Source organism: Emys orbicularis, chromosome 7 (assembly GCF_028017835.1).
Source record: "Emys orbicularis isolate rEmyOrb1 chromosome 7, rEmyOrb1.hap1, whole genome shotgun sequence".
NCBI classification, from domain to species: domain Eukaryota; kingdom Metazoa; phylum Chordata; order Testudines; family Emydidae; genus Emys; species Emys orbicularis.
In genome coordinates, this window is record NC_088689.1 from 41332488 (window position 1) to 41344933 (window position 12446).

A 12446-nucleotide genomic window follows, 5' to 3' on the forward strand; every position below is an offset into this window, starting at 1 on the left:
AAATCCCTTTTATAGAACACTCTGGACTTCTCTCCTGAATGAGCCCTGACGTATATGATTTTTTGCTCCTAACTTAAAAAAACAAAAAGCTCCAGAGGGTATAGAAAGTGAGGTGGGGGAAAGGTACCAAGTTGGGTTTTACATGAAACCGAAGTTCTGATTTGGTTTAGCTGACATGAATTTGTCTGCAACTGAAAACTGTCCCATCATTTGGCATTCATTGCTCAAGAGAGGGCCAGACCTGTCCAGGGCCTAGTGTGTGGCAAGTCAACATCAAGATGCACTGGCAGAATATGAGAGGAAGCTTGCGTAATACTTCTCAATGCTTTGCTTGGTTGCAGCCTCTGTATGTGTCACTTGAGAACTAAAAATCAAAAATTCCTTTAAGGAAAAAAAGGGAAAAAATCAACATCCCTGCCCCCCTCCACTTTCATTAGCTGAGATCAGAGTAAGAAAAATCAAACATTTTTCTTGACCTTATATTTGTCAGGCTTTTGACTGAGTTTATAAAGGTGGGGAAACAATTTCCATATTTTTCTGTTTGACTACCAAAATGACTGCTCAAAACTCCTGGCTAAATGATGGGATTGCTTTTCTGGTGTTTATAGCAACACACACAACATTCTGGAAAGCAAGAAAATACATCAGTGTTAATAGTTGCCTTAAAATGACTGTTTTTTCTTCCATTAGATTAAATTGTCATTCCTGGATCTGCTTGTTGCAAGAAAGCCTAAATTTTATGGGATAGACTGAGCTTCCTTTTTTAAGTGTAGATAAACCTGTCAGCTGCATGGTCAATGTTTAGCAAAGTTTGTAAGATCAATTGACGGTATGAATCTGTTTGATAGAAATTACTGAGTTAGACACATCTTCACTGAATATACACAGACTTGCTTGTAATGAAATAAATTATGTATTTGATTTGCACATGTATATGTATGCTTGTTTGTATGCTTTTGTCTAATGTGATTCACCGCTTGATAAAAATGATTATAAATATTTTTACAGTGCATTGCTCACTTGTGAATTCCCAACTGTGAATGTTCTTTAGGCAATGTATGATCTTAACTGGTTGCTCAGTTTTTTTAATGTATTTTACATAAGGTTGAAACATTTTTTTAATTTGTTTGAAAATTCTTAACTCAAGCACATGAAATTTGAAGGTTGTACTGAAATTGTACAGATAACTAATCATGACAGTTGTAAAGATGACTCATTGCCTAAAGAGTTTTAATTTTGCTTTTCTTTCTGTTATTTTTCTCTGTTTTAATTCCTCATGTTAACCTTTCAGCTGTAATATAACTCATGCTATGTTGAAACGAAACAGCAGAAGAAATAGACTGCACAAAAGGTGTTGATGGCACTGACTAGAAGTCAAAGCTTTATAGACAAGAGGAAGTATATTTTAATAAAGAGAGAATTGGGTATTGATTTTGTGCCTTTAACATCATTAGGTTTTACAGCATTTCAGAAAGAGTTTTAAACAATCCATGTGATGCTTTTTCATAGCTTGTGGTGTTCAGAATCCTTGAGGCAACTTTGAATCTAGTATTGTCTTTAGTTTTAGATACTGATACGTTTTTCTTCGATAGGTGAGCAAACAAATGCAGAAAAGGCCCAGGAAAATCCTCTGTTAGGTCACATTGTAAAATATATGGATACAGTTCCATTTATTTGTCTCTTACACATTCCTCTAGTAACTTCACCGGTAATTTTCAGTTAAACTTTCAACCTTTTATCTTCAATGTGCATACTTGGCTAAACTCTAACAGTACAAGAAAGTCAGTCCTTGGAGATTATTGCATTTCTGGCACATCTGATAGGCTGTATCTTGTTGCACAACAGAGAGTCTGTGCAGTTCTCCTACCCTCAGATAGTGTTAAACTCTGTCCTGCTGGTTTGGATGGGATCGCCATTTTAAAACCCAGTTTAACTAAGTGTGGTCTACCCTTTGTTCTAGCACCAATTGACTGCATTTCATTAAAATGGGTATTTAAACCTTACCCTGTCTATGCCTGCAGAACAACAGAGCTCAACTACAGTTGGGGAGCTAGGTTTGGCGTTAGTCTCTTGAAAAATCCACTTGCTCAAAGCTAGAAGGAAGTTTTTCCTAGGCATGTGTAATCAACTTCTGCAGGTTATAAGCTTTCATTTAAAATAACTTGAAACTTTCAGCACCTCTTTGGAGAATATCTTCCAAATGTTTTGTGGAAGGCAACAAAATATACATGATGAACAAAAATACAAATTAGAAATACCAGCAGTTTTTTTTAATATGCTCACTCCTTCCCAAAAAATAGTGACAATAGAACAGTCTGAACATCCCATTATACAAAATTACATCTCTTTTTGGCAAATAGACTTTGTTCTTGTTACTACTGAAATTGGTGTTAAAGCTCCCAATAACTTGAATAGGATCAGAATTAGGCCACGTGGTGGTAGCATGCATTAGTCTCCCATGTTTATACCTAACCTCTGACAAATAGTAGTAGATTAAGTAGGTTTTTAAAAATAGATATGTTCTTCAAGTGAGAATATTTTTGTACCCTTTCTATCTATAACATTTGTATTTCCAAGAAGATTTAACTTAAAACTAGATTTTTTTCGGGTGCTTTTAGCCCATTCACATAACTTTTAATTTATAAGGAACTTTCCCAGCCTTTAATATTAAATAAAAGCCAACTTTAAATTCATAAATTCATAATACTCATAACAATTAAAATCTATCTCCAACTATATCACATATGTATATAGTGTTTGTTAATCCTTTCTCTGTAAATACTCCACATTTATCAGGGTGTCGGTAGCTGGTTTATAGTGAGCTCTGCTAAAGATAAATGCAAAGACAGAGCCAATAAATAACATGAGTGGGCTATACCATTGAGGGATACAGCAACCATGACAATAATCCAAGAAAATGATTGCAAAAAAATTCACTAGCTTTTAACTCGAGCTTCCTTTGCGTTCAGAGAGAACTAGAGGCTGTTTATTTGTCTTCAGCATAATCAGCACTATGTGGGTGTTTTTGGGGTAGAGTTTGACTTAAGTTTGTATATATAACAAAAATATTTCTTTAATGAAAAGAAAACACAGCCTGATGTACTGTGATAATGTATTGCTAATACCTTTGCAAAGTGGATGCATTGATAAATGCTTCTGCTGATTTGTGGAGGTTTACCTCACTTCACATTCTTAACAACTCCAAGTCTTCAAAATAAGAGCTACTGCTATATTTGATCAGTAGAGCTGAGCTTAATTGGAAATTGTATATTTGCTGATCAATATGATGACTTTTTTTCTCTTGTGGTTTCCAAGCCAGATATTTGTCAAATTTTCATCTAAATTATTAGGCAAACTAATCTCCAATCTGCTGTCAAGTAGAATGGTGAGTTCTTTCAAATATAACTGAACAAGAAACAGCTGTAGATGGTGGGTCTGAACCTTCAACTCAGTATCAATTCTTGCTGGAATTTATACCTAGGCTTCTTAGCAGTGTATATTTTCAGCAAATAGCTAGTTGCTGCAAATCTAACAGATCAATTTGTTTTGATGTTTTGTGAACTTATCTTGTTGGTTAACCAATTTTCTTTCCTTTATCTTGAATATGATGGGATCTTCGCTAGACAGAGGTAACAGATGGGGGCAGTTGTGTAGCTGGACCTTCGTGTGGCGGTGTTTGTTGTTTTTTGTTTCATAATACTGTTGCTAAATTAAGCTTGCATTGTTTCTGCTTCTGTGCTTGCATGATCAGAAATGGATTAACCTCAACTGTACTTAATGTTTTTATATTAATTTTCTTTCCCGCTGAATGTGCGTGTGCGTGCGTGTGTATTTTCTAAATGGTTCACCACTATGAAATTCAATATCCAGCCTCTAACACAGTTCTATGGGTCCTTTTCAGTCTTTAAAGCTTCAGTGGATCAGTCACCCAGTGGCTTTCAGCTTAGAAGTGAGATCAGCTGATAAAATACATGTAGTGTGCTTTTCTAATCAAAAAGTTTCCCGTTATCTTAAAAGTTGCATGCATTCATGCAGGAATTTTGACTCTAGTGGTTGTCTTTACCAAACAAATGCTTGTGTTATACTAACGTTTTATCAGGTAACTAAATTTTTGGGAAACTATCAGATATTAAAACCAAACTGCTTTAAGCTATTGTTAAACTAGACAACTATAATAGAAATAAAACACTTTGGGATAAAACTCATTATAGCTGTCATTTTAATTCTGCTGTAAAGAGCCTAGATTATATAGTACCATTATTCGCTAGACAATTTAGACAGCACTAAACAAAAAGCACATCATATGTTGTTTCTATCTCTGTACTAGACTAAAGATGCTAAGTTTATTGGCCAGTTCCAGTTTGTGCTTTATTTGAAACAAAAGACGCTAGTTCTGTTAGATTTGAAGTCTGGAAAAGGTCCATTGAATTTGAATGGTAATAGGAGGGATATGTTCATAAAAAAAAGCTTTTTGGCAATGATATAAATGATACAGATCCTCTTTGTTAAGTGTTTAATTGATTCTTTTATTTCCTTTCTTTGGGGTGTGTGGGTTGGATCTGTAAAATAGAAGTTATCCCAAGAACGAGAGAAGTTTGCTGATGAAGACAGTATATTTTATACACTTGGAGAATGTGGACTCATCTCTTTTTCTGACTACATCTTCCTCACTACAGTTCTCTCCAGTAAGTATTGTCTATTTTTCTGCAATCTGTTATCACTTGATTCTTTAAGTTTTTTTAAATGTTTACCACTGATGCAATTTTTCTGTTATGACATGTACATTGTATAGTTTTTCCTAAAAGGGATTCTGTTGACTACTTGAATCAAGAGTTGAATGAATAATTGGTAATGAATTCAACTTGTGGCACTAAGGTGCCACAAGTACTCCTCGTTCTTTTTGCTAACACAGACTAACACGGCTACTAACTTTTTCAGAGTTAGCCCAAGATTTTGCAGAATGTCCACTAGCAAATTGTGACTTCTTCATATTTATTCATTATTTTAAATTATTGGGCCTAACTTTATGAATATTGATTATTTTTGACTTGCTGTTCAAAATTAAAAATTCTAGCGGAGTTCCTGATTTGTGATTGACCATATTAGTCTAGATCAGGGGCGGGCAAACTTTTTGGCCCAAGGGCCGCATCGGGTTTCGTATATTGTATGGAGGGCCTGTTAGGGGAGGGGGTCGTGGCCCGGCCCCCATCTCCTATCCTCCCCCCTGGACTCCTGCCCCATCCAATCCCTCCTGTTCACTGACGGCTCCCCCGGGACCCCTGCCCCATCCACACCCCCCCGCTCCCTGTCCCCTGACTGCCCTGGACCCCGCTGCCCCATCCAACCCCTCCTCTCATTCCTGACAGCCCCCCCCCCCCGGACCCCTGCCCTATCCAACCACTCCTTCTCCCTGTCCCCTGACTTCCCCCGGAACCCCTGCTCCTGACTGCCCCCTGCTGCCCCATCCAACCCCCCCTCCTTCCTTCCTGACTTCCCCCCTGGGACCCCTGCCCCCATTCAACCCCCTGTTCTCCCCCGACCCCTATCCACACCCCCATCTCCTGACCACCACCCCGAACTCCCCTGCCCTCTATCCAACCCCCCCTGCTCTGTGCCCTCTTACCGCGCTGCCTGGAGCACCGGTGGCTAGCGGCGCTACAGCCACGCCATGCTGCCCGGCTGGAGCCGGGCCATACCGCTGCTGCCACCATGCAGCACAGAGACCGGGTCTGGCCGGGCTCTGCAGCTGCGCCACCCCAGGAGCTCACAGCCCCGCCCACCCAGAGCATTGTGCCGACGGCGGGGCAAGCTGAGGCTGTGCGGGAGGGGGAACAGCAGGGGAGTGGCCAGGGGCTAGCCTCCTGGGCCAGGAGCATGGGTGCGGGCAGGACAGTCCCGCGAGCCGGATGTGGCCCGCGGGCCGTAGTTTGCCTACCTCTGGTCTAGATAAACATAACTCTTGTATTTTCAGGTTTATGTGCAAATGGGTGCACAACATGACTTTGCAATTCATTTTTTGTAAGTATTAGAATGTGCAAGCTTAAAATTCACTTTCCTGGTGCATTTGTTCTCGTAAACTCAGTCACCTGAATGCTAGTGGATAGCAAACCCAGAAGGCGTGTAAACACAGCTGAAATGAATTGTCCAAAGATTTAAACAAATAATTTTTTTGTATTATTCGCCCTGCTCCAAACTCAGTATATGACATCTTGTAATCTGCTCAAAGAATGTCCTCTGGGTTCTAAATAACAAGAGCTAAAATAAAAGCCTTTCTATTATTTCTATTGGCAAGAAATATACAAACAATAGCCGCTCTTAATACAGGACAGTATTTCTGTCCTCTTATAGCTGTGGAGCAAAAAATAATGGACTTTGTTTCCAGAGCTGTACTGATCTCTTTTGATAATGTTGGTGCATAAAAGGGGGAAGTAAAGAGAAATTCTATGTTAATTTTCAGTTCTGTTAGAAAAACACAAGGAAGAAAATTATTATTTGCCTAATGAAATGAGACAGAATTTATTTTCAGACTTCCAAGAGAAGTAATTATAAACCCTACAAAATAAAACTGTCCCTCTTTAATCCTCGTATTTGCCTAATATGTGATGAGCTGAGAAGAAAAAATAATTGTTTAGTTCAAACTTTATTCTAAACACACTTTTAAAAACTGTTCTGTTCCAATCAGTCAATGAATGTTGTCATCAGGTGGGAAAGAAAAGACTATACAAATGTGTATAATGCGTAGAGCCTTTGGAACAGTACAGCATAACTTTTTCATGTTACATTCTGAAACATTGCTCTTACAAAGTGAAAATGATTATATTAAATTAATAAATTAAATATGATCTTTCCAGAGTATAAGTTATACAGGTAATTCAAGATCTATTTTGTTACCAAACTGACTTAAGAAACTGTGTGTGACCATAGTGCCTATAAAGATGAACATCAGTAAATAACATTAGCTTGAGCCTGGTACTGTTCTGTGCAATTTTCATCTACTTGTCTTTTACTGAAGTTCAGTCTTGACTTTATCATTCTTGCCATTCCTGTCTTGGGTGAATAGAAGACTAGGATGAGGTCACCAAAATCAAGGGAGGCTGCCATTAGATTAGCACAACAGAGGGCTTGGGTTATTTCCTCTAGAAAGAAGAGAGACTTGACCGGATCCCTATGGGATGGGGCCAATAGTGCAGCAGCAGTTTGGAATATTTTTAAGAACCAAGAACATGATGAGAAATTGGGCCAACTAGAGAAGGCCATCGGCCTTGTTTCTGGGGCACAACTAACCCAGGTACAGGCTGGAGTTGGTGAGTTACATGTTATTTCCGCCCTTAGTTCTATGACCCAGAAGTTGTTGATAGAGATGGTATTGAATATCACTGAGGCTGGGAAGGCATTGCAGTGGGATCTAGCATGTTCAGAAATTCAGGATTTCCTGAATGACCAGCTAATGGCCATTCGGAATGATCTTGAGCATCAGGCTTGGCCCACTGCCCTTACAGACACATCAGGAGTACCATCTGATCTGTGGCCATGGAGACATACTTGGAGACTTTCTGGGTGGAAGTGCGGACGTTCTCAGTGCTCCTTCCAAGCATATGGACCGGTTAGGGGGGTGTGGGCTCCCACATACCGAATCCTGCCGGGTCCATGGGGAGGATGCATGTGGGATTGGGTAATTCACCGAGACATCTGGGAAATTAGACCACCTGGTATGCCCAATCGATTTTTAGTCAGTGCTCCTGGGATTACACCTGACATTTGGATGGGGTTAGAAAGTCAGTGGACGTTTTGGCCGTTAGAACCCCCACAGCTTCAGTGTATACGTAAACTGAAGCCAGGAGAAGTTGTCACTGTTCATGACTACGTTTGCTGGGAGGGTAGGGGACAAAGAACTATCCTGACAGGACACTTACTTTTTCAAGCCAATGATAGCTGTGTGTATGTTAATGCCACCACATCGCAAGACATACATTTTAATCTCACTACCACTGCAGGCAATCATATTATCTACTGGCCCACAGATAGAGTTTTGCAAGTAGCCCTTAGGTTCCAGATACCCTTTAATTGGACTAGTTTAGTACCTGATAGATTTCAGAATTTGTTTTCACTGTTACCAGATGTTCAGAAAATCTCTGAAGTACAAGGGCAAATTCACATGCTTCAAAATATATATCAAGTTGAAAAGTATGCCTTTCAGACAGCTTATAGAGTGTCCACCTTATGTACTAAGTATGATGTATTGTGTTCTATGACTAAGGCCTGGTCTACACTAACCCCCAAATTCGAACTAAGGTACGCAACTTCAGCTACGTGAATAACGTAGCTGAAGTCGACATACCTTAGTTCGAACTTACCGCGGTTCAGACGCAGTCCACACGCGGCAGGCAGGCTCCCCGTCGACTCCGCGGTACTCCTCTCGCCGAGCTGGAGTACCGCAGTCGACGGCGAGCGCTTCCGGGATCGATTTATCGCGTCCAGACCAGACGCGATAAATCGAACCCGGAAGTTCGATTGCCAGCTGTCGAACTACCGCGGTAGTGTAGACCTGGCCTAAGATTGTACAACAACCCCATCATATTATCGCTATGGGAATGTTATTGCTTGTGTTGTTGTTAGCTAGTGTAGGAGTATGTTACTGTTGTTGTAAAGGCCGTAATAATAGTAATACCTTTCATGTCCATGCTCATCATGCATTGTCATTACATCCAATCAAAACCCCTAAGGTTGAAGCATCTGATGTAGCATCTGAATTCCAAGACTTAATGCAAATAGAGATTTGAGAAGGTTTGTTGTACTAGTAGTACAAAAGCTGGGGTTGTGGAAGCAGAGAAAGAACTGACAGGAAGGGGATGCAATGCATGACAGTTCGTTAGCAAGAGTCAGGCTAACTGTAACCCTAATAACGCGAGATTTGTAGAAGCGAGGATTGTGTGAGGCGAGTGGGAAAGAACTGTGTGAGAAGTTGTTGCGACCTTGTGTAGATAATGTGTAGAAAATATTGTATGTAGACTAGAGTCAAAACAAGTGAGAAAAATAAGATATCAAGATGGCCTATGTATAAACAAAATGCAGCTGTTGCTTATTATTGTCTGTAATGAAAGGTATAAAGGTTTGCTGTAATTGTTTACCTGTAGAGAGACCTGTTTAGCTCTCTCCCTGTACGCAATTGTTAGAGAAAATAAAGTATCTGACTTGCTGTACCCAAACAAAAAGTGAGAACTCTGTTATTCTCCGACACTTCATACCTCAGCAAGGATTTCAACTCTTGTATTTACAGGTGAAAAGCTTATACAGCTAACACATTACATCTTGGAATACAGTCTGTTGTCATTCAAAAAAATTCTGGGAGGGGCAAATTTGTGTCCAGCATATAGAATGTTATATGTGATTATACTGTATCCTGCAAAATGTGGGGGAGTAAAAAGTGGAAGACATAGTGGAGCAATTCTATGATCTATGGATTAGTTGAGGCACAGCGGCGGGGCAAACCAAGGTTGGGGGGAGCTGTCCCCTTTGCTTCATAGCACATGATGCTCCCGCATACAGTACTTACAAACAGGTGGAAGTTCCTCGGATCGTGTATGCTCTGTATCCTTTCCAAACTCTGTGGTCTGTAGATGATCAGACATTTGGGAGTTCTCATGGGAGTTCCCTGTGACTGCTTCAATTAAAGTAGCCTAGGAAAAAGGCAGTGGCATAGCAAACTCTTCTAGTTTTAAATTCCTTTCTCTTTGATGATAAATCCTGCAAATGAACATGCCCACCAGTCTTTGGGATGGTAGAAAGAGGTCTGATGACAACCAGTGGGTCTGATGATGAATGTTTTGAGGGAAGGGAAAGGATTTCCTCTCTCCCTTACCATTGGTCTTTTAGGTGTATTCACAGGTGGTTTTATTGGTCACTTTGTAATGGGCAGCAGAGTTTGTAGATAAGAAGAAAACGGAAGCTTTGCAAAAATGTCTTCTGGGAGGCTTATGGTAACACAAGGTATGTTTTTGCCATGTGGCCTACATTGAGTTAAGCTTTAAAAAAAAAAAAAAAAAAAAAAAGTATCCCGAGGAATCACCAACTACCACAAGCCCCCAAGATTTTAGCAAAAAAAAAAAAAAAACCTCTTTCAAACAAACCAGATACCCTGTGGCAAATTAGAAAACTTAGTGTTATGTCACTTTCTGTATCCTTTATGTCTAGGGCCCTCCCAAATTCTCAGCCATGAAAAACGTGTCACGGACTGTGAAATCTGGTCTTTTGTGTGCTTTTACCCTATACTATACAGATTTCACAAGGGAGACCAGCGTTTCTCAAACTGGGGGTCCTGACCCAAAAGGGAGTTGCTGTTTTAGTGGGGGGGTCACAGTATTGCCATCCTTACTTCAGTGCTGCCTTCAGAGCTGGGTGACCAGAGAGTGGCAGCTATTGACCGGGTGCCCAGCTCTGAAGACGATACCCCACCAGCAGCAGTGCAGAAGTAAGGGTGGCAATACTGTACCATGCCACCCTTATGTCTGTGCTGCTACCTTCAGAGCTGGGTGGCTGGAGAGTGGCAGCTGCTGACTGAAGCTTCCAGCCAGCAGCTGCTGCTCTCCAGCTGCCCTGTTCTGAAGGCAGCGCCGCTGCCAGCAGCAGCGCAGAAGTAAGGGTAGCAGTAACGCAACTCCCCCTACAATAACCTTGCAATCCCCCAACTCCTTGTTGGGTCCAGACCCAGACAATTACAACACCCTGAAGTTGCAGATTTAAATAGCTGACATCATGAAATCATACGATTTTTAAAATCCTATGACCATAACATTGACCAAAATGGACCATGAATTTAGCATGGCCCTATTTATGTCTCTTGATAATTTGCATTGTACTTCAGTAATCTAACTAGTTCTTGACATGCTCTCTAATCAAGCAAACAAAATAGAACAAAAATATGGAATATAATTTTAAATTCTTAGTCTAATAAAAATCTCATCTACACTAAGTCACAACATAATTTAGAGTTCAAAAAAATCCCCAACATAAGACAAATTGAAGATACAATTAAATAAAGTAAAAAAACTACTAAATACTAAAAATTTGCCATTGCTGCTTTCTGCAATGGATTTTTACTAATATAACCAGCAGAATAAAACCATGAAATCCGGTCTAAATAGTCTGGGGGGAGCCCATCACTGCTATACTTAAAACTGTTATTGGGGTTAGATCAATCAGGTTCTGATCACTTTGCTCAACTCATCCCTGACCATTGGTGAGAATCTTCAAAAACTAATTGAAGTGGAAGAAAATTAAGGTACTTCGTACTATTATCTGCCTCTTGAGCCTGGCAGCTTGACCCCTCTGGCATCCAAACATCACCCTGTCCCCATCCTAACCACTCAAACTCTACTTGCTATGATTTTTTACTTTGACCTAATGGGTATCATTCACAGTTCCTGAATTCCACTTATGAAGAGTATTTCTAATAGGCCACAGTAAATGAATTCAAGTATTCTTTCCGTATTGCTGCCGTGCACGTCAGTTGGCTTCGGTTAAAGTGCAATTAATTTGCATATTACCAACGGAGATAGCTGTTTGCATACTGCATAGAAGATGAAGTCTATCACCATATTTTATTTACAAGTAATTTCTCGCTCTAGCACTGTCTTTTCTCAGAGTTTGCTCTGTGCTTCTGTGAAAATATATTTGTCAAAGGTAATAAAGTAACATTTAAATGCATCAGAAATTCAGTCTCATATTCAAAGGCAATAACAGCAAAATGGCTTTGAGGACACTGCACCATTTTTATTGCTTCAGCTGCTTCCCGAAGTAGAGGAATTTGAATTTTACTAGCAAAACTTGAATTTCAGTGCAGAGGTACAAGGACAAGCAGAATTTGATGTGCTTTAACTGCACTTCTTTAAAATGTCAGGTAAAAGTTAAAAGTTCACTTCCACAGCTGAAAGAAATTTGTTTTTTGACAGCTGATATTTTGGAACAGTTGGAGGGAGAAAAAGCAATATTGAGGACAGTTTACCACCAACTAACAGAAAACTAATTGTCATTTGAGAGCAAAATAAAATGTGGCAAGTTAACAGCACATGCTAATGTATGCTGGGCTTAAAGCCATTAAACAAGATTGGACACTTGAAAGAAAAAGATAGTGTTTCCGTAAGCAATTTGTTTATGAATTTACTGCTTGTGAAAGGAAGGATTAATAGCATTGGTTAGCGGCAGGTGCTATCTATGAGTAAGGATAAGATTGTGTCAGAGGTCACGAAAGTCACCGATTCCATGACTTCCAGAGACCTCTGTGACATTTTCCACTTCAGCCCCTGAGTGGCGGGGCTGGAGCTATCAGGCGGCAGGGGATCTGGAGTTGCAAGCTGCCGCAGGCAGCAGGGGGCCCCGCAGCTCTCAGCTGCCGCGGACAACAGGAGACCCCTGCGGCTCTCAGTTGCTGCAGGCGGTAGACGTCCCCC

General features: G+C 40.3%; 1 protein-coding gene across 3 annotated transcripts in view; it reads left to right on the forward strand.

The window, feature by feature from the left end:
* The window catches only part of MICU1 (mitochondrial calcium uptake 1), a 237289-nt gene that overhangs the window by 129921 nt on the left and 94922 nt on the right, over positions 1-12446 (forward strand). For 2 of the 3 annotated variants that reach the window (XM_065407427.1, XM_065407428.1), the window contains exon 6: positions 4571-4685. In XM_065407427.1, the coding sequence (XP_065263499.1) occupies positions 4571-4685 (115 nt within the window). The remainder of the gene's footprint in view (positions 1-4570; positions 4686-12446) is intronic. The other variant, XM_065407426.1, reaches the window with a different exon arrangement.